Genomic DNA, 27,737 nt, shown 5'->3' on the forward strand with positions numbered 1-27,737 from the left:
TGGAGTTCTGTTTGCGGAGTCAGGGGTTGCAGAGCCGGTAAAGGGGGAAGTACGCTCTCATCCGAGTTTCTGGAGCGTATTAAGAGCCCTAGCGGGATACAGGGGGAGCAGAGGCGTGTGTGACCCTGAGCTGCTTCTGCTTCTTTCCGGGCGTCCGCCTTGCCATTTTCACCAAGAGGTTGGCGGAACGGGGATGTGTGAGGAGACGGATGGACGCGGGGATCCGCCCGCACGGAAATGGGAGTGGAGGAAGGCGCGCACAGAACTTTACGCCGGACAGCCCTTGCCGAAAGGCGGTAACTAGAGGCCCCGCCTCGCAGGCCCCGCCCAGCCCCGCAGGCCCCGCCCCCGAGACCTAAAGCGCGGCAGCCTCCAGCGACCCCATTGTAAACTCGCCGGACACGTTTTCGGTTTGAGTACTGTCCGTGCTCTCTCCACGCGCCCTCCGCCCGCCGACAGACAACAGAGTTGCCAGCACGCTCTTGTTCTCCCTTCGGCCGGGTGAGCCCGGGCCCCGCCCGCCCTAGCCTTGAGCCCGCTAAACCTGCGGCACTCCCGCCACCCCGGCAGCGAGGACCCGCGCCCTTCCTTCTAATTTCTCTCTTCTTCTCCCAGCCTATCTTGAATTTTTCTTCTCTATCCTCTTTTCCTTTTTCTCTCACTCTTTTTCTCTCCCCTTTTGTTTACCTCTCACCTTCAATTGGCTCAATAATTTAAGCCTCCACCCTTCTACTCTCTCCCCTCGCCCAGGATTCCCAACCCTGCTTTTGGGTGGGGGCCTTCGGCGCGACTGCAACGACCAGAATGACTTTCCATCCCCCAGGCTGAGACGAAGTTTTGAGCAGGGCCCGTTCCCAGCCCCTCTAACCTCCTCACAGCTCGCGGCTGGGTGCTAGTCGATTCTCGGCGAGTCTCTGACCTATCATGACCGCCTAACAACACTCCCACTCACCAGAATCTGCTGACTGCGTTGGGAGGCTGCTGCTTCAGAGTACAGAGTGCCTCTAAAGCAGAAATCTGGAAGAGAGTCAATGTGTCTACTAAGAGAGCAGACAGGGGAGGGGGGATTCCTGGGTTCATTTCCCCCCTCCAGTGTGTGTACTTAATTAGTCCCCAGCCACCCTGGGTGAAATAGACCCTATTCCTTACTCCTCCCCACCTCCACCCTGAAGGACTGAGCTTGTGTGCCTTGGGCAGGTGGCCCTTTTCTAGCTGGAGTGTGATCCTTAAAGGCATATTTCCTTACTAAACTCCTCTTTCCCCTCATCCACAGGACACATAGTATGACTATTAGGTGTTTCGTCTCCCAGCCATTTTCTATGGAAAACCAAGGGGATCGGGCCATGATAGGCACTGGCAGCTTTGAAGAATGGGATGCCTTTAGAGAAGCTTGATCTTGGAGGCCTCAGCGTGAGACCTTACAAAGCCGGGTAAGAATCCACTCTAAGGGAAGGGTCTTCTGTTGCCTACTAGTGCTTTGGCCTGGGGGTGGGGGTCAGTGGGACGTTAGCAAAAATAACTACCACCACCCCAGTGAAGTTGCTCTTCAGAATTCACAAAACACTTTCCTTTATCCCTGGTCTCATTCTATCCTTTAAGCTGATCTTGACTAGGCAGAGATGGTGGTCCGCATATTTACAAAGGAAGAAATTGAAGCCTAGATGGGACAGTGATTAGTCCTTGGTCATCCCGGGAGTCAGCAGCAGAGCTAGGACAAATTCCTGAGGCCTGAGTTTTAGTAGGGTCTCTTTTTTTTTTTTTAATTTTCTTTTTCAACGTTTTTTTATTTATTTTTGGGACAGAGAGAGACAGAGCATGAACGGGGGAGGGGCAGAGAGAGAGGGAGACACAGAATCGGAAACAGGCTCCAGGCTCCGAGCCATCAGCCCAGAGCCTGACGTGGGGCTCGAACTCACGGACCGCGAGATCGTGACCTGGCTGAAGTCGGACGCTTAACCGACTGCGCCACCCAGGCGCCCCTAGTAGGGTCTCTTAGTAGGGTCTTTAGCACAAGTGGCCATAGCCCCCATACTCAACCTCTAAAAGACCTGACAAACTCAAAGCAACATTCAGAATGGCAACTGAGCCTCTGTGCATTTGTCTTTGAGATGGACAGAGGCTGGGCCTTATTCTCTGGCCTTCACAACACTGTGACCCAGCTCAAGGTCAGGACACGATAGACTCACTTTTCAGGTCTCTGATGCCCAGAGAAGGGACATTCTTTGCCTGAACCTTCTCAGAACTGTCAAATTGGCATGAGAGTGGGGCACCTGGGTGGCTCAGTCATTTAAGCGTCCGACTTCGGCTCAGGTCTTGACCTCATGGTTTTGTGGGCTTGAGCTGTGCTGACAGCTCAGAACCTGGAGTCTGCTTCGGATTCTGTGTTTCCCTCTCACTGTCCCTCCCCCACTCATGCTCTCTCTCTGTCTCTCAAAAATAAATAATAAAAAAAAAAAAAAAAAGCTAAAAATTTAAGTTTTTTTAAAAAAAATTGGCATGAGAGAACTTGGGTGTTTTCTTGTTAAAAGCCCTGCCTGTGCCGGGGGCTGAGAAAACAGCAGGAGAGAAATGTTCTGGACACCAGTGCAGAGCAAATCTAATAAGCTTTGGAGGCTGTAGCTGTGGCTCTTACCAAGTTCCCTCATCTGTAACATGGAAATAAGGCAGCCACCTCACAGGGCAGCTCTGAAGAGTAAATGAGCTAATAGAGTGCCCCGGGCGGTGGGATGGGGAATGTATCCAACAAGTTCTGGGGGATAGATAGATATGTCAGAACAAGGAAGCTGGGGAGTCTGGAGCTCCTTCATCAACCCATGTGAGTACCAGTCTTCACTGAGCCTCATGTAGGCCAGACTCCAGGGAAACTCCAATAAGGCCAGGACCTGGCCTATAGTAGATCCGGATGCAACTGAGTGGTGAGTAGTCTCTGGATTTCCCTGTTGGCCCCAGACGCCTGGAGTAGAGAAGCTCAGGAGGAAGAAGCTGTGAGCTGTTTGTTTCCATGGGTCTTTGTGTTCACAACTGACTCCAACCACATCCTCCCTCTGCTGGCCAGCATTTTCCTTATGGCCCCAGCGACATGGGCGACCAATCAGGGTAGGCTCAGAGCAGCTGCTCCTGGTGAAGTGAAGTGAGAGAAGTGAGCTCAGGGGAGAGAGAAGCAGGTCACCTCCCCCACTGGGGTGCTGGGCTCACTTCCTCCCCGGGGAAGGGCAGCAGAGGCCGCAGAGAAGGGTGTTGTTCAACTCTGAGAACAAAATGGAGCTTTTGGTTTCCTGTGTCTTTGTAGCTCTGATCTGCACCTCCCTATCCCTGCCCCTCCTGTGGTGAAGATGTGGATCCCCTTTGTTGAAGGAGAGGAAACTGGCTAGAGAGGGAGACTGTTTTCCCTGGGTCACACAAAAGGCCAGGGGGAGAGAGTCCAGTGTCTGTGTACCTACTTTCAGCCCTGAGAGTTGTCCAGGATCCTTCAAGGCCCAGCTGAATATTACCTCTCTCCTGATGGAGTTAGTTGTTCCTGCTGCATTTTCAGAGTATGTCCTGTAAGCCCCAAATGTAGCTTGAATCACCTGCCCATCCCCTGTGCCAGGCAGTAAGCCCCATCTAGGGTTGATATTGTCTCCTGCATCTCAGTGAGCCAGTGCCCAGCAAAGCAGTCTTGTTGAAAGAATGACTCTAGAGAGCCCAAGTTGTGTGGGGCTGGGGAGGAGAATTAGACTGGGCTGAGAAGGGACTGAACTGGTCTTCTCCATTCCTTTTCTTCTAGACTTAGATAATTTGAGACCCATAGGAACCTCTCCTACTTAAGAAATCCAGGGCATAAGCCTATGAGCCTGTGCCTTTCAGATCTTGGTCTGACTGAAACCTTTTCCCCACTTCTGCCTGTCCTTCAGACAGATCTGCAGAAGTAGGCATGCCGGTATCATCAGTGAAATCTCTGCACCCAGCAGACAAAAGGATGAGTCAGTGCCAGTTTGTCAGCACTAAGATAGCCCTGATCCAGACTCTTCCTATAGTAAAAGGGAGGGGGCTCTTCACAAAATGTGTTCTCCTCAGGCAGGAATTGCTTCTCTAGCCCCTACTTGAGTACCTCCAGAGCTCACTCCTGTTTTCCTTCATGATGTTGCTCTGGTTCTTGCTTAGGGAAGTGGTGCTGTCAGGGAAGGTGGGGGTGGGGTGGTAAGCAGGGAGGGACTGTGCATGCTGCTGCTAATGGGGCTTCTCTCTCCTTGGCTTAGATTCCGGCAGAGTTCCTCTATCTCGTCTTGGTGCTGACCGAAGGTGCCCCCTTCTCCATCTTTCTCCATCTCCTGGGAGATAGGAGGAAATCAGCATTATGGTTGGGTTCAAGGCTACAGATGTACCCCCTACTGCCACTGTGAAGTTCCTGGGGGCTGGCACAGCTGCCTGCATTGCAGATCTCATCACCTTTCCTCTGGACACCGCTAAAGTCCGGCTGCAGGTGAGGGCAGAAAGCCTGCGGTTCCCAATGTTGTCTAGTCTACTCTGCCCCAAGATATAAACTCCTTAAGGGCCAGTGGGGTGTTTGGGACTGTGTAAACTTTGGAGCGCAGGGATGGCAAGAGATGGGGAGGACAACCTGCCAACCCCTATAACCACCCATCTTGGCCTTGCAGATCCAAGGAGAAAGGCAGGGACCAGCGCGGGCTGCAGCCAGTGCCCAGTACCGTGGCGTGCTGGGCACCATCCTGACCATGGTGCGCACTGAGGGCCCCCGCAGCCTCTACAATGGGCTGGTCGCCGGCCTGCAGCGCCAGATGAGCTTTGCTTCTGTCCGCATCGGCCTCTACGACTCTGTCAAGCAGTTCTACACCAAGGGTTCTGAGCGTGAGTGTGGAGCTGGGCCATGGGCCCCTTGACCTTTTCTCCTTGGTGATGACCAATCCAATCAAATCATCCTTGATTGATGATTTGCTGCATAGCTTCTTTAGGCTCTAAGATCCCTAGGAGGATCAGAGAAACTGAGAACTGGAAGGCACCTTGATTCTCCTAATGATTCTTGAGCACCTGGGCTGTGCCAGGTTCTGTGCAGGGCATCATCCCATGACAGTCCCCACCACTACTCTGAGAGTAGGTGGTATCATCCCCATGTTAGAGATGAAGAGACTGAGCCTTGCTGGGTGGAAAGTACTTGGCCAAGAGCACACAATGAGGAGCCAGAAAACACACCCAGGACTTTTGCTTCCAAAGCTAGCACTCTTCCATTTTACCTCGCATGCTATGCCCACCTCCTTTTTACATATGTGAAAACTGAGAACCCAGATCAAAAGGTTAACTTTTCCTGAGATAACATGGCAAGGAGAAATAGATCTGGCATGCGAACCCAGGTCTTATGAATCTAAGGCCTTGGAAGGCCACTTCTCTCTGAGCCTTGGGTTTCCACTTGTCAGGTGGAAATGATTGTGACTTACCCTGTTGAGCTAGGTCTCATTTTGTCCCACTCCTTGCTTTGTCCCATTGGGTAGCAAGTAGTAGACATTCAAGGTGTTATTTTCTTTGATGCAAGTTTTTAGAGCAAGAACTTGTCTGAATCCTATTCCCAGAAGGCAAGAGATTACAGTGATGAGGTGATTTTTAGTGAAGAGAGGTGGAAAATTAGTACAATCCCAGCTGGGCACTGACCCCCCCTCCCATGTTTCTTCCACAGATGCCGGCATCGGGAGCCGCCTCCTGGCAGGCAGCACCACAGGGGCCTTGGCTGTGGCTGTGGCCCAGCCCACAGATGTAGTAAAGGTCCGATTCCAAGCTCAGGCCCGGGCTGGAAGTGGCCGGAGATACCAAAGCACTGTCGATGCCTACAAGACCATTGCCCGAGAGGAAGGGTTCCGGGGACTCTGGAAAGGTGTGTACCAGGTGTTTCTTCTTCCCTGTCTTCCTCCTCCTCTAGTCTCTGGTCTCACATCAGTATTTTTTCCTCCTGTAGGGACCTCTCCCAATGTTGCTCGTAATGCCATTGTCAACTGTGCTGAGCTGGTGACCTACGATCTCATCAAGGACGCCCTCCTGAAAGCCAACCTCATGACAGGTGAGTTAGTATAAATGGTTCTGGGTCTTGCCCTTTCCCCAACCTAGGATCAGATGTGAGAGTCTGGTTGCCTGAGTCTCACATCTTTTCATCCTCCTTCCCCTATGTTTGTGGAGTGAGTTTAGATTTACCATAGTGAAACCAGCTGGGATGAAGCTCCCACTGCACACTGAGGTACTGAGGCTAGACTCTAGGCTAAATGACTTTTAGGTCATCAGGACAGATCCCCGCTGGCATCTCTTTCTCTAAAACCAGAAAACCCCTAAGCTAGTTTGATAATCTCTTCCCTTCTGGAATGATGAGGTAAGGAGTCCTGACTGCCTCTCCTGCTCCTCCTTCGCAGATGACCTCCCTTGCCACTTCACTTCCGCCTTTGGGGCAGGCTTCTGCACCACTGTCATCGCCTCCCCTGTCGATGTGGTCAAGACGAGATATATGAACTCTGCCCCGGGCCAGTACACCAGCGCTGGCCACTGTGCCCTTACCATGCTCCACAAGGAGGGTCCCCGAGCCTTCTACAAAGGGTGAGCCTCTGATCCACCCCACCCAATCCCGAGCCTCCTAGCTACCCATACCTACACACAGGTGGGAGAGAACCACCTGGAACTGACTAGCAACCAGGTGTCAAACTATTCTGATCCTGGTGTTAGTATTTCACTGGCATTCCCTCATGCTCTTAACTAGTTCCTCCCAGAGTTGTCATTCCTACCTTACGGGTATTAAAATGGAGACTCACAGGGAATTCTTGCTCAGAGCCGCATGGCTGTGGGGCTCTGTTCACCCTGGGCCCTCACAACCTCCTTTGGGACAGAGCAACTAGGTTGGATTGGATACCATGGCCCACTGGGGTGAGTGGGAGGTGAAGTGCCCTCAGGAGTCACCAAGGTGCCCCCTGTGACCTGTGTTTTCTGCCTTCTAGGTTCATGCCCTCCTTTCTCCGTTTGGGTTCCTGGAACGTGGTGATGTTTGTCACCTATGAGCAGCTCAAACGGGCTCTCATGGCAGCCTGCACTTCCCGGGAGGCTCCCTTTTGAGTGTCTCCTGCTGCTGACCCAACCACCTCCGGCTTTGGCTTTGGCTTTGGCTCTGGCTCCAGCCAAGCCCTGCTTCCCTTCCCTCTCTCCTCACTCCTTCCTTCCACTCCCTTTCCCACCACCTCCCTTTCCTGTCCCCACATGCTTACCCATTCTCCCCTACCCCATCTCCCCGTTGCCTCCCAGTCCTAGTAGAGTTGACCCCAGTTGACACTGTGGGAGGCCTGGAACTAGCCAGGATCCCAAGCCTTCAGTCCCTTGAAAAGCTAAGCCCCACTCTTTGTTCTGCCCCTAGTCCCAGCCAGCATGTCCCCCATAAAACAGGTTCAACCTTGTGTCTCCTCCTTCTCTCATAGCTGTTACCAGAGGTCTTGGTTCAGTGGGTCCTTCTGGCACCTGGTAGACAGCGGAGCAGCCACCTGACTTAGAAAGGGAGGTCTGCCCCACCTTCCGCTTCCAGTATCCATTCTGGGGCCTGTGGAGGTCATGTAGTTCATTTGTCTTTCCAGACCAGGCCTGGGGCTTAGGTGGTAAGTGAGGGAGCAGCTGGGAGCCACAGCTTCGCTCTCACTAGGACACTTGAGCTTCCACTCACCCAGTGCCTGGTGCTCCAGCTGGCCCCAGGCCTATTGATCTGCAAAATTAGTGTACTACTGTCTGCTCAACATCTCCTTGTTCGGTGGAAGATTTAGAGAAACTTGGGAATCTTAGATGCTGTGAACTACTTTTATTCCATTCTACAAATGGGAAACTTCCTCTCCAAAGTCCCAGACCTCATGAGGACAAGTCTGGCTGCTTCTCATCCTCCACAGTCACACCCTTAGGTGGCATTCTTACTGCACTGGGTGGGACAGGGTGCAAGGAAAACATGAGGCCTCAGTCTGAGGATACTTTAATTTGGAGACTCACCCTCTCCCTAGGCTGGAGATCCCAAGGAGGCAGTGCCAAACCAGGGCTTAGGCTGCACAGGGTGTCAGCCTCCCTGTTCCTGTTCCTACCAGCTGTCCACAGAGGCAGGAAAGCAGATTCTACATCTGTTTCAAGGGGTAGGGGACTCTGAAGTCCCAGAATCCTGAGGCATCTCATGCAGAAGCAGGCCCTTAGAATTAAGCCACCCAGGCTCATTTTATAGCTATTGGAAGAAACTGAAGGCTGGGACTAGGACTCAGACTCCTTTCTCCCCCACTGTGCCTCTTCACCAGGGACCAGAGCTGGAGTCCTTCAGAATGTTTGTTGAACAGCTGTAGAGCCAGGCTCAGAGAATGTGGTCTCCCTCTTCCCACAGCCTCAAGCAGCTGATGCTACTGCTCCTCCCCATTGGTCAGGGCTGGAGGCTCAGCCCTTCAGAGCTTTGGCAAGGGGTCCAGGAAATGAGAGTCCTGGAGAAGGAAAGAGGGCCCAGGATTCCTCACCGTACTTTGTAACATCTGACAAACTGAACTGGGGTCTCATAGTCCCCAAGAGGAATGGGGTTGGGTGCCACAAGGTGAGCCAAGGTGAAGGTGGTAGGCAGCCCAGCGGGCCTGCTCTCTGCTGGGCTGCAGGGAGTCAACATAAATGGAGGACCGACCTGGTCAATGCACTTCATGCACCTTAATTCTCACACTAGTCCTATAAAGCAGACTACTGTTTTATACCAGAGGAAACCGGGCCAATTTGTTGCCTTAGGCATGTCAGTCATGTGATTCGTTTATCAGTCTTGTGTCCCAGACACTTGGACACAAGGCCACCAGACTCCATCATCGTTCTGGGCATGATCCTGGGACAGTGAGGAGCTGGGGCAGGTGGCAGGAACCATCGAACAACATTATCAGTAGCCTCACTAATTTAATAACTGGTCCTCACAGCTTATAAAATGGACATATGACAGGCCCTGCCTTGCCTGCCAGATGAGGTAGCACTGAAGATCACCAAAGTAATAGAAATTTCACAAAGATCTTTCATCAGGCCTAAGACCACGCTTCCTTCAGAGCATTGCCATGAGGAAGAGGCTAGAGGCAGGCTTTCCTACTGGCCTAGAGGAGACCTGGTGCTAGGATTTGCACCCACTTGCTCTCAGCACAGGGCAGCTACCACCACTCTTCCACCTAGGCCGTGCCTCAGGGCAGAGTCGGCTTCACTCCTCATCTGGTTTCCTGAAGGCCTGCAAGATCAGGGTTGCAATCTTTGCTATAAGAAACAGGTTCAGAAAGGCAAAGTGATTTGCCCAAGAGCATACACCTGAGGTGTATCTGACTCCAAGGCCTACATGACTTACGGGCTGCACAGGTGCTTCCTAGAACCCTGGTCCAGACTCCATGTCTCAAGGTCAGCTCCTGCCACATTTTCCCTGATGATTTCAAAATGGCTGACAGGTGCTACCCAGTCCCCATTTAAGAAAAAACATTAAGGGGTGCCTGGGTGGCTCAGTCGGTGAAGCGTATCAATCTCCACTTAGGTCTTGATCTCAGGGTTGTGAATTCAAGCCCCATGTTCAAGAAAGAAAGAAAAAACCTTGAGCAAAGAATGGTTTGAACAGGGGAATCCAATATGGACAATATGGGGGCCTTTTCTATTACTTCTGAAGTCATTCCACAAAAGTGGCCACCTACTCATAAGATTAGATCTATCCTAGCCCAAACCCAGACTTGAAAGGAGTCTTTGCCCTGGCACAGGAGAGGTACATGCCACACTGTTGACTGGTGGAATGCAGGTCAGGAAAGCAAGTGTGGTCTGCATAGGCCCAGCTGGGCCTGGAGGCCACATCAGCAACAATCCTGGAACCCTGAGATCTAAGCAGTGAATTCACCAAGCATGTTCACCACAATGACTCAATCCTCATAAGCAGCCTGCAGGAGGCTTATAAGCAGTAACATCCAGGGGGGTCAGTGGCAGGGCCAGGAGCAGAACCCAGTTCTGCCTCCCATACCACCCCACCTAGAGTCAGTCCAGGACCCACTGCATAGATGAGAAGTGAGGCTGTGAGGTAGAAACCAAAACCATTTTCCAGCACTGTGTCCTTTGTGCTACCTCTAAGCAGGGTGAATCTGGGAAGTGGCCTTCAAGGTTCTGATGACATCTTTGCCCTGTGTGGCCTTGACAAGTGTTTTCTTCTCTGTGCTTCCTATCTACACTATGACCATATCACATTCTAGAGACTGCCCCTGCTAAAGACTTTGTGTCATGAGAAATCATAGCAGGGTGGGGACCCACAGAGGTCACTCAGGTCTGCCCCACTCTATCAAGGGGAGCACACAGGCTCCGAACCTTCAGGGACCTGGCCACACTTACAAAATCTGGACAGGAACCCAGGTTCTAGGCTTTCTGGGCCATGCCCCTCCCCTTGTTCCACAAGAAGCAATATATGAGGCTCCTCTCCCTCCAACACAGTCTCCTGGGTGCAGTTGGAAGATAGGAAATCTTTATTGTGTCAGTTTAAAAACCCCAGGCTGTCCCATCCTCATGTCACATCTGTGCAGTGGGCTGGCTCACTTGCACATCCTGGGACAGGAATGGGATAAGGCCCAGCTGGCCTTCTGCTCCCCTCCTCTGCTCCAGCCCTCAGCTCACCAGTTATGTCAGCAATGCCTGGCGCAGCATCTGCTTCTTTTGGGGTGTGAGGCGGGTGGGGAACTGGATGTCGAAGAAGATGAAGAGATCCCCTTTCTTAGTGGGGTCCTCAGGCAGTGGCATCCCCTCACCTGGCACCTTCTTGAAGTACTTGGGACTGAGACAGGGGAGGATGAAAGAAGGGAAATGAGAGGGGGCCCCCCAACACTGCTCTCTGACAGATCCCATGCTGCCCATGCTCACACAACCTCAGGCTTGAGGCAGTCAGTCCAGCTTCCACCAGGTGGCTCTTCTCAGCCAGAATCGTGTGGCAGGAGAGAGAAGACCAGCTTATTCAGACAGCCTGCCCCCTGATAACCATTTACACTGGGGGTTCCAGGAATAGAGGTTCCAGCCTAGGTTGGGGTCGGGGGTGGTGCTGGGCTGCTGAGTAAAGCTTCCCATACAGAGGCCCTTTCCTGTAAAGGACTTGAGGGATACAACTCAGAACACTAATGAGACGTTCGGGAGGAGGAAGGCAACAAAGGTCGCCTCTGCAATCTTTGGACTCTGTAGCGGCCTCGTGCAAGTTAGAAAAAGGCACTCCATTTACCAGGTGAATGCAGCTTGGCCAGAGTTAGGGCTGGATTTCAGTCCTTGCTGGTGAGAACTGAACTACCCAGGCTGACCTGTCTGGCACTACCCTCTAACGCCCAGGCCAGCCCTTCTGCCTACTGGGACCCACGCAGATGCACTCACTGGATAATGTCGTTGATGGGGATGTTGAGCAGACGATCATCCAAGGTCTTCACCTCCACGGTGCAGCAGGTCAGAGCCTAGGGACGTTAGGGCCACAGGTGGGAGTAGGAGAGGTAACCATGGCCATTCTGTTTAGAAGGCATTTTATGAGCTTATTCAGTGCCAGGCCCTGAGCCTGGCCTCAAGCAGACAAAAGGATGTTCAGGGACTAACAGGGGAGCGAGCCAGGCATCTGCCTGCCCTTAGGAGTTCACGGTCTGGTAGGAAAGACTGATGATGATACAGGGAAGTAAAGGGGTCTGCGGGAGCCAAGGAGAGACCCCCAAACCACTGTGGAGTGGGACAGGAGGACTACACAGTGGTGGTAGCAGTTGATGAGGGTGAAGAGGATCCTGCCAGTCAGACAAAGTGGATATACAGCATTCCACACAGACGGCCCAGCACAAACAAGAGAATGCAGGTGGGAAAATGCTCCCAATGGACAGGGGCACAGTGGTTGGAGTGCAGGGGATGAGATCAGCAGAGGCAGAGTGTGGAGGGCCTTAAACACCATGTGAAGATGCTCTGACAGGCGTGTGGCACAGTCAGATGAGCGTGGGAAAGAGCCTAGAGGAGATGGGAAAGGAGGCAGGAAGGCCACCAAAGGGGCTGCTGTGCAGACCCAGGTGCTCAGACTCTGACTCTGGGAATGAACGGAAGGGGACTAGGTGGTAGAATTGATGGAGTAACTGCCCACAGGTAGGGTGGGGGAGGGGAGGTAAAGTCTAGGCTGGTGCTGTTCCTTGTTTGGATTGTGAGGACATGGAGGGGCCCTGAAGACAGCCACAAAGATTCTATGTGCACTCCTCACGTTCTGAAGGCCTGCGCCATAGGCACTGGGGGGAGTGCAGAGTGAGGCCTGCTTGCTCACTCTCATCTGCCCACTTCCCCTCCACTTTGCCCACTCACCTTGCCCAAGGGAATGGGATTCACAAAAAGGAGGTTGTCGTTCTCCCTGCGGAAGCGAGGGTGTAGCTTCTCCTTTACAATGAAGATGATGTCGGCTGGGATAATGTTGGGGCCCTGGGCAGAGGAGGCAAGGGGAGACAAGGACTAATTGGCTGTGTGATATCGGCTAAGTTCCTGACTCTACTGGTCTCCATGTCTTCTTCTGAACAATGAAGAGATTGAACTAGGTTTTCTGGAAGGACCTTTTCAGTTTGGTTTCATAGCCCCTCCTCTGAGAAGCCTACTCCAATGAATCCAGCGCCACACCCCCCCCCCCCATTACTTCTCCTCTATGGAGCATGCCCAACAGGATTCACTCAGATGGAGAGGGACAGAAGCTTCCTCAGGGGGTGGGTAAAATGCTGACCTGCAAGTTTTGAAAACAACTTCTTACACACCTCTGTCCTGACAAGCTTCTGCTAAGGTCTCTTAAGAGGGCAGAGGAACCTAACTAGTCCCTACCAGCAAGAAGCTCCCAGTCTAGTGGGGGGAACAGACACACCGTCCTCAGCATGCTCAGGACTGTGGTAAAAGGAACCCAGAGGCAGGAGATTAGAGAGGCCCTGAGCCAGGTGGAGAGGTCAGGGGAGGCTGCCCAGAGCCCAGAGCATTAGAGCTGGGTCCTGAAGGGGTGTTTTGGAAGTAGATGTTTCACAGGTGAGAAAGGGAGCAAGAAGTATGGGCAGAGGAATTAATCTCTCTTGGCTCTGAAAATGCCATCACTCTGCCTCTTCTCAGACCTAAGGATACAGCATGCCTTGAACAATAATTTTATATTTTTATTTAAATAAGTAATTATCATGAAGATATTAAACAGTATTAAAATTATTATTCATAAGTGGTTTCTGAATACCTCCTATAGTTGGGGTTTATTCAAGAAGCACTGAAGAAAATCAGGAAGAGCTCTTGTGCTCTTGCCCTGGCCAAATCCCTTCCCTCTCTGGGCCTCAGTTTCCTACTCTGCAAAATGGGAGAAAGCCCTGGGCTATCCACTCACAGAGGTGTTGTGAGGCTCTGTCCCTGGTAAGGGACTTTGGGGATCATTTCACCGACTCTGCAGACTGGTCTCCCTACTAGGCTGGGGTCACAGGGCAGAGGAAAGCATTGCCTCCTTCCCCCTCAGTCTTTCCACCACATGAACAAGCTTGGGTGACTGACACTAGGACTGACCCTAGTCAGTTCCCTCCTTCTCACCTGGTCCCCTTCCTTCTCAAAGGTGATCCGTGTGCCCTGCCTCCAACCAGGTTTCACATCAATTGTGAGAATCTTGTCCTTGATGGTAGAGGAGTACCCATCCTCGTTCAGCACCTGCAGCCAGATGGAAGAAGGGAGGTTTGCTCCAGATTTCCCAGCTGGCCTTTTAACACGAGAAAGATGCCAAGGGGGTGTTGTGCTCAGATGCAATCTTCTAGCAACAGGGAGAAGCTGCCCTGAGCCATCCCCATTCTCACCCCATTTACTGGAACCAAGAACTTACGATTTTAGGATGATGTCATTGGGCTAGGGCCTGAGATGCCAAGCAGTCACCATTAGTTGACCAAGCCCCCAACTCCAGGCCTAGATCACGTAGCCCTGGCCACTAACAGATGCATGGTGAACACATACTCAGTTCCTCTCTCCCAACCCAGTGGCTCTGGCCCTGAGGGGCTGACAGGTTTCTTAATCACGAAGGGAGAAAGACCACAGAGGTCAACATATCTGAGCATTCCCTATTATGTCATCCAACCATTCCCCAATCACATGCCCAGATGAGTGCCATCTGTGCCACAGCTGACATCTCCTCTGCTGGGCAAAGGTGTGAGGAGGCTTTGCTCATGTGTCTAGCATAGGGCTGAGCCATAGGACAGGGTCAACCCAAGGACTAGACTCTGGGCCACTAAAAGTCTTCAATAAAACCCCCTGGGGACCGTCCCCCAGTGCACCCTCCATCCCCACACTGTTTCTTCTTACTCCTGAGGCATACACACTGATGAAGCCCTGGGGGTATGGTCTGGTAATACCCAGAGGGCAGAATTCACAAGGGACTGACTCCTCCCATTCGGAATCTGGCTTCCCACAGGGATGGGGCTGATATGAGAAGAAGGGAAAGACCCTTCTGCAGAGGGGATTCCTGCACTGGGAAAGAATCAGGCTAATACCCTCAATTGTCCCTTCCAAATTTCAGATTCTAGAATTCTATGATCCTAGATCTTCAATTCTGAGATTTCATGATTCTATCAGAGGCCATACCTGAGGTCTCCAGTGAGGGCATGGAGGAGGTGACTCAGAGGATTGGAGGGCATAGGTAGTGGCCCCCAGTAGGAGCAAGCCAAGTACTCACCCTTCGGGAGATCTTAATTTTCTTGGTGCAGCCAAAGAATAAGTCCTCCAGAGATAGGTAGAGGTCTCGTTCGATTGGGGGGTCCTGTTTCTTGACCCCTCGGCCTCGGAGACCCCCAAAGTTCAAATCTACCTCACTTCCTTCTACATCAAAAAACTCTGCAGGAGGAGAGGAGAGGAGAGGAGAGGAGAGGAGAGGAGAGGGGAGGGGAGGGGAGGGGAGGGGAGGGGAGGGGAGGGGAGGAGAGGAGAGGGGAGGGGAGGAGAGGAGAGAAGTAAGAGAGATTGTGTCAGGGACTTGGAAACACAGACACCCCTCCACACATACTTCTTCAGTCCCCAAGTGTAATACTCAGCATCCCATTCCTACTTTGCATACTCAGACTATTAGGCCAGGCCAAAAAGTTGTCCTAAATTGCAGATCCAATGGTTATCATTGCTTGCCACTTCCCACTGCTTCATCATCCGGTTTATATTCCCCCACTTTCCTGACTCCCTTCCTCCTCAATTTGGAGAAATACTCCTCGAGGCTGGCTGCCTCAGGATGGAGAGGAGTGCCCTCTGGTGGCAGCTCTTGGTATGCCAGAAATGACTCCCACTGTTAGCTTGCTGGCGGGACGGTAATACCATTCCAGTCCTTCCTACCCTTCCCCACACTTCACTCTCCCTCACTGTCCAGCCCAGCACAACACCTCTAGAGACCACATACTCAAGTTTCTGTGAAGTCAATAGCTGATACGGGAGTAGGGAAGGGGGTGGTTCCTAATAAATTTGAGAGTTCATCAGCATACCCCCAAACTCTTTTTCCCTCAATTTCTTTTTTCCCTGCCCAGCTCTACACCCATAAGTGCTCTTGCTGCCCTGCCCTTCCATCCCAGTGCAAACAGCCTTTGTCTCTTGAAGTGCTATGGAGTCGTTTGGTTTCAGTTTTTCTGTCTGTGAGATGGGGTAATAATGCCTGATCTGCCTTTTTCCATTAGGATTAAATAACAAGACGATGAAGAAAAGTGGAACTTGCTGAGAGCTTACTATGCATCAGGTGCTGGTTTCAGTTCTTCACACTATTGTTTTATTGAACAGAGAGGCCAAAGAAAAGGCTCACAGTCCCGCAGCTCATCTGAACACAGGACAATCTGACTATGAGAACCTCTGCCCTTAACCACTATGCTTATTGCTACGTGTGAAAACCTTTGTAAACTTTGTAGAGTCAGGGGTCGCTATCATAATTAAGGTTTTTTTTCTTGTACTCTGCCTCTTATGGTTAGTGCCATGAATGAACTTCCCAGGCTAGAATGGTATAATAACTTTAGGTGGGGGAGGGCAGGGCAGCATCACACTAAACCCCTCTATGAAATAGTAACTAATCAAGAGGCCTGTAAGTGACCTGGTCCCCTCTCGTATCACTGAATCCATTTCTTCACCCAGCACCTGTGCTGTGTCAGGTTGTAGACACCCCAACAGCCAGGTCATAGGAAGGTCTAGTCCCTCGGTCCTGCAGGCAGACAGGACACAAGAATCCCCTGGGTGAAGTCCTGTAGCAGTATAGTTTTGGGCACTGCCTGAGGGTCCCCAAAGCCTGTAAGTGATGTCCCTAGAAGCTCTGGTTTGGCTCCTCTGAGCTGCCTCTTTTTCATGCACCTGTCCATCGTTATGGCATTTTTCAGTCTGCAAAGCCCATTTTCATAAACATTGTCTCATTTGCTAGTGACGTGTGAGGAATGGACTATTACAGCCACTTAACAGTAAGGAAGTTGAGGTTTCAGAGCAATGAAGAGATTTGCCCAGAATCACACAGCTCATAAGAGGCAGTGCATGGATTTGAAACAGGCCTGACTCTAAGTCCCTTGCGTTTTACAGTCACACATGGAGTTTATCAACTCAGCTTCTTCTGGCAGGCAGGTGAAGGAAATGCACAGGGGAGAGGTCTCTGAGGGGGAGAGACAGTGGGCTGTGGCCCACTTCTTATTAACATGCAGAAAAAGGAAGAGAGAACTTTTGAAATGCAGAACGGCTATAGTACAGCCAGGGGAAGGGGCTGCAGGGGGTCAGGCAGTGAAAATCTAGACTCTCTGAGTTGCATAACTAGAGCCAGGAAGACAGGTCCGAAGGTTAATTGCCCTTGCAAGATGACTGTGAGCCTCAGGAATCAACTCTTGGTCAGTTTGTCTGGGACCTGGGATTATCCACCCATCCATCCATATACTCACCTAACACACACCTGTACAGTGAAACCTAATGCAGCTATTAAAATGAGTAAAGTAGATCTGTTATGTAATATAGTATATAATGAGATAATCTCCAAGGCATACTGAGTGAAAGAAATCAGTGTGCACAATATGGTCCCATTCCCTTCATAAGATAAAACGCTTAGGTAAAGATAAATATATGCTCATAAATGCATAGAAATTTTCTGGAAGGATACATAAACGATTAACAGTAAGTGGCTGCTTCTGGAGAAGGAATAAAGGCTGAAATTTATTTCTTTAATAATTTCTTTTTTACCATGCATTATATATATTTTTAAAGTAAACAAAACAAAAGGATTCAAAGAAAAGCATCTTTTACAGCTACATCCTTTCCCAATAAAGCAAGTGGGTAGGTGGGGCCTCTTACCACCAAAGGGGTTGTCTCCTCCGAAGAACTCATGGAAAACCTTATCAGGGTTGCCGTGGAAGATGTAACCAGTGGTCCATGGGGTCTGGGATCCAAACTCCAGAGGAATCCCGCCCTTTAGGCCCTCTTCTCCAAACTTGTCATAGATGCCTCTCTTCACAGCTGTGGACACGTGTCACCTTGATGAGGGGGCTGGCATTAGGGACTAAGATAGCTGCGGGCTGGGAAGCAGGTGGATACAGGGTAGAGGGGAAGGGGCAAACCCAGCCTTATTTCTAAAGTCTGGCACTCTTTGGAGGGAGACCCTAAAAGTTAGGAGCTTAATTTCCCCGTGGGTGGATCTAGGTGTGATCCCATAGTGGGGAGGAGAATGGGGAAAGGTGGAGACCTGCTGGGTGGCAGGGGGAAGAGGATTGAAGGAGAGATCTAGAGACTGAGGGTGAGGCTATGGCCCTAGAATTTGGCTAAACTCATCATCGTAGCTACTGTTTTATTTGGGGTAAATAGAATCGTAGCACCTTGAAATTCTACAATCTAAGAATTCTAGAGCTGCCAAATTCTAGAGCTTTCAAAGCCTAGAGTCTAAGGACTCTAAAGTCTTGAAAACTCGGGACTGGGGAAACCTTAGTGATCTGGCTATTCTTCTGCACAGCATCTGTGATTACAGTCTCCAGAACAAGCCCTCAGGGATGCACGCTTGCAGGTGGTGCCCCGGGGCAGAGGTGGTGGTGGGGGGATCACTTTCTACACTCTTTTGGTTTCAGGAGATTCTTGAATTACCAGCCTCTCTCTGACCCTTGATAGACATGCCTTCCATGGAAAGGTGGCACTGGAGCTACTTGGTAATCTGGGAAGAGTAACTGGGGATGCCTGCCTCAGCCTCTTTCTTCCCTTGGCAGCAAGCATCTCACTGTGTGCACCCCTGCAGGGGACAGGTGGGGTGTGGAGTGTGGGAGACCTGCTCAGTGGGAGACCAGTCCTGCTCTACTGACACTGGCTGAGCAGATCATCATAATCCAGGGGCTCTCCACGCTGCATCAACCTTAGTTTGTGACTATGGAGAGAGGCAGTTCATGCTGTTTTCTAAGTTTGCTCAAGCTCTAGGCAGGGAAGAGGAATGCTTTACTACCCAGAGGCTTAAGGAATGGTCTCGAAATAGAGGTGGGGCAGAGGAGATGGGTGGAATCACTCACGGTCGCTCAGCACATCATAGGCCTCTGCTATTTGCCTGAATGTCTCCGCTGAGGATGGCTCACTGGACTTCAGCGGGTGGTTCCTAAGGGCCAGTTTCCGGTACCTAGAGAAGGGAGGATTCATACAAGTCATAGCATTTGACATGGGCCTGAGGCGCAGACCATGGTTCAGAGCTGGCTCTGCTGTTCACTGCTTTGATGTTGCCAGCTATAAAATCAGGGCTGTGGTGGCCAGGGTGGTGCATTGCACAGATGCCCTTGAACAGAACCCAGTGGGTAGAAAGTGTAGCTGCCCGCCCTGGGTGTCTGTGCTGAGGCTACATTTCCCCAAGCTGCCCCAACCAGTGCCTAAGCGTGGTGGGGATATTGGGGCTGGCGCGTCCCCCTAGGACACAGGACCCCCCCAACGCACAACCTCTGCTTCTGGACGCCCATCTATCAGCCCAGCTACTTTTTTCCAGACCACTCTGCAGCTCTCTCCATCCAGCCATTTCTTCCTGCTCCCCTTTCACAGGTATCAGACCGGCACTGGGGTTTGAGGGTGCCGCCTGCATGCTCTTGCTCCCCCTTCACCCTCACACGTTTCCCCCCATACATTTCTCGCACATCTAATCCTGCCGTGATATCTGAACTTACACACAGGCTTCTTGGGAAGATCAGGTAAAATAAGGTGTCAAAGGGCCTGGTACAGAGAGGCACTGGCACACGTCAGGTCCCTTTACCATCTCTCACTTCTGTGCTCATTCGTTTCCCTGCTTCTGTATTACCCAATCCCACCACTCAGTGATGCGATGCCTATAGTGTCTGAGAATCTGTATCATCAGTGTTCTGAGAGGAAAGAGCTGGCATGAACTGGGTGATTTGTGCAGAGTTTAATAAGGGACCACTCACCAAAATGTAGGAGGTAGGGAGGATAACCATGCTGGACAGTGCTGTAACCGAAGGCCAGGAGCCCTGAGTCACCCTGGTTACCCCTGAGCCTATAGGAGTGGGAAGGGAGAAATCCCACAGGAGTGTGTGTAGACGGGGCCCTTGGCAGGAGCTGTCATCTTCAGCTAAGGGATACCCAACCTGAAGCGCTCTCAGAGGAAGGAAGCTGGGAATAAATACCCCAGCCCCACTCTCCTCTTTGCCAATCACCTGCTGTGGGCTCTCTTTAGCTTTCATTTAGGAAGTCTGAGGGCCAGGGCATCTATTGATGTGGTTCAGATGGGCCAGCTTCCAGCGCAGAGAGCAGGGTGCAGAAAGGCGGGGAAGGGGTCTGAAAGAGCCAAAGGAGGGCATCAGCACAGCCCCCTGAGTGGCTCAGTACAAATAGGACCCCACATACCCTCCACTGGGTGAGAGTGCACTTCCTCTGCCCTGCTCACACCCTGCATGCTGGTGACCCCTCCCGCTGTTTCTCTTCTCACTCCACACACTATCTGTGCACAAGCTCGTCTATCCCAAGGCTTTGAGCATCACTCACTCGCTGACCACTCCCAAATTTCTGTCTGAAACCAGGCCACTAAGCTCCAGACCTTGGCATCCAGCTTCCATCTTGGTATCTGCTCTCCAGTGTCCCACAGGCCCCACAAACTCAATGAACCCAGACAGAAACACATTTTCGTTCCTTAAGTTTTTGCCCATTTGCCCAGGCAATGAAGCCAAATGCTGAGCATTATCAACTCCCAAGTTCTTCATCCCCTCCATTCCCAGCCCACCTGTCACCAGGGCATTTCAGTTTTTCTTTTTCCCCAGTGTTCTCTTCCTGCCCCCTCATCCCTAGGACTATTGCAGAACCATGGCTTCCTGTTTCAGTGTTCTCCTTCTCCAGGCCTTTCCGTGTGCTGCCACCAGATTGATTTGTCTTTTTTTTTTTTAATAATTTTTTTTAACGTTTATTTATTTTTGAGACAGAGAGAGACAAAGCATGAATGGGGGAGGGGCAGAGAGAGAGGGAGACACAGAATCAGAAGCAGCCTCCAGGCTCCGAGCCATCAGCCCAGAGCCCGACGCGGGGCTCGAACTCACGGACCGCGAGATTGTGACCTGAGCTGAAGTCGGACGCCCAACCGACTGAGCCACCCAGGCGCCCCTGATTTGTCTTTTTTAATCTGATGCTTCTAAAATGCCCCCTGGCCAAGTCACTCCACTGCCCAAATCCCTCCACTGGTTTCCCTTTGCCTTCAGCATAAAATCTGTATCTCTAAGATTCAAGCCTCTGCTTCTTTCTCTGGCCTTCTCACTCACAGCTCTCCCTCCCCACTCCCATGGCCTCTCCTGCCCTTCTGGCCAGGCTCCAAACTCCCTACAATGCATTGCTCAGGTCTTTGACATTCTACTCCCATCCCTTGTAACACCCACCACTCTCCAGACCCTCCCTCCCATCTCCCCCTGGCACATTTTCATTCATCTTTCAACAATCAGCTCAGGGCTCAACTCCTCCAGGATGCCCTCCCTGACTGCAGTCTCCATTCTAGGTTAGACTCCCCTTCCCGAGTCCCCAGTGCCTTTGATCCCTAAACTTAGCACTTGGCACTCCAGTTGTTTGTTGACCGGTTTCTCTCTCCCACTAGCCTGGGTTCCTTGAGTTGCTGTGTCTACTTCTCTGTGTCCCTGGTGCCTAGCACTGAGCAGCAGTGAGGAAATGAATGACATGAACTAACTGTCCCACAAGGCAGCCCATCTCACCGTGGGACCGCTCTGACTTTTAAGCAACATCTCATCTTAGTGAGTGAGATCTGCTGTCCTATGACTCTGAAGGTTCTGATTCGGCCCCTGGAGGCCTTACAGAGATTATCTACATTGTCTACTTTCAGAAACTTAAAGACAATTGTCATCACTTCCCTGAGACACTGAAACCAGCCCTCTCAGTTACAAAGGTCAAAGTCAGGTATGGGGAGAATTCCAAGTAAGTTCTATCAATAAGGAAAGGTAAGTAGGTTTGAGAAGAGCCTTATTTTTCAGATAAACTTGAGTAGGTTCTGTGGAGTTTTTTGTCTCATTTTTTTAGTGAGAGAGAGAGAGAGTGTGTGTGTGTGGGGGGGGGAGGGTGCAGTGGCAGAGGCAGAAAATCTTAAGCAGGCTCCCCACCCAGTGCAGAGACCAACAGGGGGTTTGATCCCATGACCCTGAGATCATGACCAAGCCGAAATCAAGAGTTGGATGCTCAACCGAGCCAACCAGGCGCCCCTAAACTTGAGTGGTTTTAAGATTTGCCCTGCAGTGCCCTCACTCTGTTTCCCTGAGTGGGCAAGATGGAGTGGAGTCACAGTTTGGATGCAGTAGGGTAGGCTTAATGAGAGCTACTGAGAAGGTTAATAGCTAGGCAATTAGGAATCATTGTGGTGCTTCTATTCATTATATACATTTAGCATTTAAAAAAAATTTTTACGTGAATTTATTTTTGAGAGAGAGTGTGACAGAGTGCAAGCAGGGGAGGGGCAGAGAGAGAGGGAGACACAGAATCTGAAGCAGGCTTCAGGCTCTGAGCTGTCAGCACAGAGCCCGATGTGGGGCTCCAACTAATGAACCGTGAGATAATGACTTGAGCTGAATGAAGTTGGATGCTTAACCAACTAAGCCACCCAGGTGCCCCAGCATTTTTGTTTTGTTTTGTTTTGTCAAAATCTAGTTACTCCCATATGGGAGACTGTGTTATACATGACTCATCTCTTAGAGTTGTTACAAGAGAGAAGGGTTAAGAACTATTGTTTGAAACAGGGGTGCCTGGGTGGCTCGGTTGCTTAAGCGTCTGACTTCTGCTCAGGTTATGATCTCATGGTTCGTGAGTCAAGCCCTGCAGATCAAGACCCTGAGGTCTTGATCTCAGTGTTGTGAGTTCAAACCCTATGTTGGGCTCTGAGCTGGGCGTGAAGGCTACTTAAGAAGAAACCTACTTTGGGGTGCCGGGATGGCTCAGTTGGTTGAGTATCCGACTTTGGCTTAGATCATGATCTCACGGTTCATGAGTTGAAGCCCCACATGGGGCTTGCTGCTGTCGGCACTGAGCCTGCTTCTCAGGTCCTCTGTTCCCCTCTCCCCTGCTTCTCTCTTTCTCTCTCAAAAATAAACAAACATTTTTAAAAAAAGCTTACTTTGGGGTGCCTGAGTGGCCCAGTAGGTTAAGTGTCCAACTCTTGGTTTCAACTCTTGCAGTGTTTCCAGTTTGAGCCCCACATTGGGCTCCGTGCTGACAGTGCAAAAGCATGCTTGGGATTCTCATCTCCCTGTGTCTCTGTCCACCCCCACCCCCCGCCCACACCTCCCTCTTCCCCCACTAATGCTGTCTCTGTCTTTCTCAAAATAAATAAATAAACTTAAAAAAAAAAAAAAGCCTACTTGAAAAAAAAAAAACAAAAAAACTCGTATAACGGCCAGAATAAAATTTGAAACACATCCATCTGGCCAGGTCACTCTCCTGTTCTTAATCCTTTGGTTCTGCAAAGGAAAAAGCTCAAATGCCTTCTTTGTCCCCATTTTTATCGCTAAGAAAACCAGGGTACTCAGGAAGGGAAACAGGGCATAGGGGGTTAAGGATGATGGATTGGGAACTCTGACTCAGGCCAAACCCAGGTTGTAGGTATGTATGCAAGAAGCAACAGAAGAACAAGGTTTATCTTGGCTGCACTTGGCTGTGCAAGAAGGCTCAGTTTGGAAAAGATAAAGGTGGGGCCTTCCCAGCACACCCCTAAAGCCTCACTCCCGTCCCAACTTACGCCTTCTTGATCTGCGCATCCTCTGAATTGCGAGTGATCTGAAGCACAGAGTAATAATCCTGACCCATGGCTGGCTTGCAAGGCAGTCAGTCCTTGTTTAATCCTGACTCCAGCAGGGCTGTTAGTCTGCATTCTTTGGTTGCTCCTGACAACCGCACAGGGGCACTCTGGGAGTTGTATTCCTTCCTGCCCAAGCAGACATCAACTCTGCCTCACAGAACAGCCAATCGAAGAACTGGAAAAACGGTTGATCCTGTGACCCTGACAAAGGTCATTCAACTCAGAAACTCTCAAGAGTTTTTAAGAAAGTAGCAATTAGTTTTAATTAAAAGTTTTCAGAACAGGGGCGCCTGGGTGGCTCAGTCGGTTGGGCGGCCGACTTCGGCTCAGGTCATGATCTTGCGGTCCGTGAGTTCTAGCCCCGCGTCGGGCTCTGTGCTGACAGCTCAGAGCCTGGAGCCTGTTTCAGATTCTTTGTCTCCCTCTCTCTGACCCTCCCCTGTTCATGCTCTGTCTCTCCCTCTCTCAAAACTAAATAAACGTTAAAAAACAATTAAAAATTAAAAAAAAAGAAAAAGAAAAAAAAGTTTTCAGAACAAATGCATTTGCTGATTTAAAAAAAAAATTTTTTTTAACATTTATTTATTTTTGGGACAGAGAGAGACAGAGCATGAATGGGGAAGGGGCAGAGAGAGAGGGAGACACAGAATCGGAAGCAGGCTCCAGGCTCTGAGCCATCAGCCCAGAGCCCGACGCGGGGCTCAAACTCACGGACCGCGAGATCACGACCGGAGCTGAAGTCGGACGCTTAACCGACTGAGCCACCCAGGCGCCCCGCATTTGCTGATTTTTAAAAAATAAATTTTAAATTTTAGAATAGTTTTAGATTATCAAAAAAGTTGGGAAGACAGTATAGAATTCCCATATACCCCATACCCAATTTCCTGTATTATTAATAGCTTACTTGAGTATGGTATGTTTATCATAAATAATAATACATCAGGGTTTGGTTTTTTTTTTTTAATTCAATTTGGTGACATTTTATTTATCTATTATTAAATTTTTAATTACAGTATAGTTAACAATGTTATACTAGTTTCAGGTGTACAATACAGTGATTCACCGATTCCATACATCCCCCAGTGCTCATCACAAGTACACTACTTAATCCCCTTACCTATTTCACCCATCTACCTACCACCTCCTCTCTGATAACAATCAGTTTCTTCTCTATAGTTAAGAGTCTGTTATGGAGCCTGGGCTCAGTTGGTTAAGTGTCTGACTTCGGCTCAGATCATGATCTCCTGGTTTGTGGGTTCAAGCACTGCATTGGGCTCTGTGCTGACATGACAACTTGGAGCCTGTTTTGGATTCTGTGATCTCTTCTGTCTCTGCCTCCTGCCGGCTCTATCTCAAAAATAAACATTAAAAAAAATTTTTTTAATAAAAAAAAATTAAAAAAAAAAAGTCTGTTTCTTGGTTTGTCGCTTTTTCCTTTGTTCATTTGTTTCTTAAATTCCGCACGAGTGAAATCATACAGTATTTGTCTTTGACTTATTTTGCTTAGCATTATATGCTCTAGTTCCATCCATGTTGTTGCAAATGACAAGATTTTGTTCTTTTTATGGCTGAATAATATTCCATTGTATATATATGCCACCTCTTCTTTATTCATTTATTTACAATGGGCACTTGGGCTGCTTCCATAATTTGCCTATTGTAAATGAAGTTGCTAAAAACATAGGGGTGCATGTATACTTTTGAATTAGTGTTTTTGTATATTTTTGATAGATACCCAGTAGTGCAATTATTGGGATTGTAAGGGAGTTGTATTTTTAACTTTTTGAGCAACCTCCAAACTGTTTTCCACAGTGGCTACACCAGTTTGCACTCCCACCACAGAGCAAAAGTGTTCCTTTTCCTCCACATCCTGGCCAATACTTATTTCTTGTGTTTTTTATTTTAGTTATTCTGACAGATATAAGGTGATATCTCATTGTAGTTTTGATTTGCATTTCCCTGATGATAAATGACACTGAACCATCTCTTCATGTGTCTGTTGGCCATCTGAATGCCTTCTTTGGAGAAATGTCCATGTCTTCTGCCCAATTTTAATTGGATTATTTTGGGGGGGGGTTGACTTGTATCATTCTTTATATATTTCAGATACTGTCCCTTTATCAAATACGTCATTTGAAAATATCTTCTCCCATTTAGTAGGTTGCCTTTTAGTTTTGTTGTTTCTTTTGGTTACAATGTTTATAATGAAAGTCCATACTTTATTCACATTTCCTAGTTTTCAACCTTATGTCTTTTTTTCTGTTCCAGGATCCCACCCAGGATACCACGTTACATTTAGCTGTCATGTTTCTTTAGGCTCCTCCTGGCTAAAACTGTTTCTCAAACTTTTCTTGTATTTTGATGACTTTGATAGTTTAAGGAGTACTGCTCAGGTATTTTGTACAAAGTCTCTTAATGGGATTTGTTTGATGTTTTTCTTATTCTTTTTTTCTTTTTTTAAGTTTATTTATTTTGAGAGAGAGGGAAAGAGAGAGACAGCGCAAGTGGGGGCGGGGCAGAGAGAAAGGGAGAGAGAATCCCAAGCAGGCTCCACACTGTCAGCGTGGAGCCCGATGCAGGGCTCAAACCCACAAACCATTAGATCATGACCTGAGCTGGGGCGCCTGGGTGGCGCAGTCGGTTAAGCGTCCGACTTCAGCCAGGTCACGATCTCGCGGTCCGTGAGTTCGAGCCCCGCGTCAGGCTCTGGGCTGATGGCTCGGAGCCTGGAGCCTGTTTCCGGTTCTGTGTCTCCCTCTCTCTCTGCCCCTCCCCCGTTCATGCTATGTCTCTCTCTGTCCCAAAAATAAATAAAAAACGTTGAAAAAAAAAAATTTAAAAAAAAAGATCATGACCTGAGCTGAAACCAAGAGTTGGATGCTTAACTAAGCCACCCGGGCGCCCTAATTTGATATTTTTCTTATGATTAGACTGAGGCTGGGGGCTTCTGAAAGGAAGACCACAGAAGTGAAGTGCCATTCTCATCCCATCATATCAAAGGTACCTACTATCAACATGACATCACTGGGCATGCTGACCTTCATCTGCTAAGGTAGTATATATCCGGTTTCTCTCCGCGGTAAAGTTACTTTTGTTCGCTCCTTTCTGGATTGTACTCCTTGGAAGTCATTTCACAGTCTGCCCTTAAAGATTGGGGAATTCTGCTCTAGAGGAGGAGAAAAGGAAGGGATATAGTGTGTCACTGGCCTAGGGAAAGACCACTGGAACAATCGTCCAGCTACAAACCCATGCATATATGAAAACTTTATACATAACACAGCAATCAATACAGATTGGTGCAGAAAACAAAAGGACTGTTAAATAAGTGGTTATGGGACAGTAGGATATCTAAAAGGAAAAAATGATACTACCTTATACCATATACCAAAAAAAAAAAAAAAGGTGGATTAAAGATTTAAGAGTGAAATGAGGGGCACCTGGGTGGCTCAGTTGGTTGAGCATCCGACTTCAGCTCAGGTCACGATCTCACAGTCCGTGAGTTCGAGCCCCGCATCGGGCTCTGGGCTGACGGCTCAGAGCCTGGAGCCTGCTTCTGATTCTGTGTCACCCTCTCTCTCTGCCCCTCCCCCGTTCATGCTCTGTCTCTCTCGGTCTCAAAAATAAATAAATGTTAAAAAAAAAAAAAAAAAAAGAGTGAAATGAACTCTTAGAAGAAAGTATAGGTGAAGATCTTTATGACCCGTACAGAGAGTATTTCTTAAACTAGACACAAAAAGCATAACCAAAAAGGAAAAGATTGCTAGGTTCTACCCCACTAAGAAAAATGGTAAAAAGACAAGCTCCAAAGTGAAAGGGATTTGTACTTTATATTTTCTTTTATTTTCGATTTTTAAAAAATGTTTATTTATTTTTGAGAGAGGGGGGCAGAGGGGCAGGGGGAGAGGGAGACAGAGAATCTGAAGTGGGCTCTGTGCTGACAGCAGAAAGCTGGATGCAGGGCTAGAACTCATGAACTGTGAGATCACAACCTGAGCCAAAGTCAGAAGCTTAACCAACTAAGCAACCCAGATGCCCCTGTATTTTATATTTTAAACAAAGAAACATAAAAGAAAACCTGAAAAGTCACACACACAAAAAGCCCCAAAAGAAAAATGGGCAAAAGGCATAAATACGCATTTTACAATGAAAAACAAATAGCCAGTAAATATAAAAAGATGGTCACACAAAAAAATGCAAATTAAAGTTCACAATGAGATGCTATTTCACATCTATACTGGCAAACATTTAAAAACTTGACCTCAGTGGTGCCTGGCTGGTTCAGTGGGTAGAGCATGTGACTCTTGATCTCAGGGTTGTGAGTTCAAGCCCCATGTTGGGCATAGAGCCTAAATGAAATGAAATGAAATGAAATGAAATGAAATAAAAATACACACACACACACACACACACACACACACACACGTACCTTAAAAGAAAATTGAGGGGAGCCTGGGTGGCTCAGTTAGTTAAGTATCAGACTTTGGATCAGGTCATGATC

At 49.4% G+C, this 27,737-nt stretch overlaps 2 protein-coding genes across 2 annotated transcripts; one reads left to right on the forward strand and one right to left on the reverse strand.

The window, feature by feature from the left end:
• The first annotated feature begins 46 nt into the window (after positions 1 to 46).
• Positions 47 to 7,415, forward strand: UCP2 (uncoupling protein 2). The gene is made up of 8 exons (XM_058687806.1): positions 47 to 501; positions 1,274 to 1,430; positions 4,239 to 4,462; positions 4,638 to 4,848; positions 5,669 to 5,863; positions 5,945 to 6,046; positions 6,390 to 6,570; positions 6,966 to 7,415. The coding sequence occupies exons 3-8, from the start codon at positions 4,337 to 4,339 to the stop codon at positions 7,078 to 7,080; spliced, it is 930 nt and encodes a 309-aa protein (XP_058543789.1). The 5' UTR covers positions 47 to 501; positions 1,274 to 1,430; positions 4,239 to 4,336; the 3' UTR covers positions 7,081 to 7,415.
• A 3,045-nt stretch (positions 7,416 to 10,460) lies between these two features.
• DNAJB13 (DnaJ heat shock protein family (Hsp40) member B13) lies at positions 10,461 to 23,445 on the reverse strand. The gene is made up of 8 exons (XM_058687803.1): positions 23,180 to 23,445; positions 18,480 to 18,583; positions 17,287 to 17,448; positions 14,675 to 14,832; positions 13,549 to 13,662; positions 12,316 to 12,429; positions 11,368 to 11,444; positions 10,461 to 10,786 (listed from the first exon to the last, which is right to left on the reverse strand). Exons 1-8 carry the CDS (start codon positions 23,245 to 23,247, stop codon positions 10,633 to 10,635), a joined length of 951 nt encoding a protein of 316 aa, XP_058543786.1. The 5' UTR covers positions 23,248 to 23,445; the 3' UTR covers positions 10,461 to 10,632.
• Between the last annotated feature and the right edge of the window lie 4,292 nt (positions 23,446 to 27,737).

This window comes from Neofelis nebulosa, chromosome 10, assembly GCF_028018385.1.
Source record: "Neofelis nebulosa isolate mNeoNeb1 chromosome 10, mNeoNeb1.pri, whole genome shotgun sequence".
Taxonomy (NCBI): domain Eukaryota; kingdom Metazoa; phylum Chordata; class Mammalia; order Carnivora; family Felidae; genus Neofelis; species Neofelis nebulosa.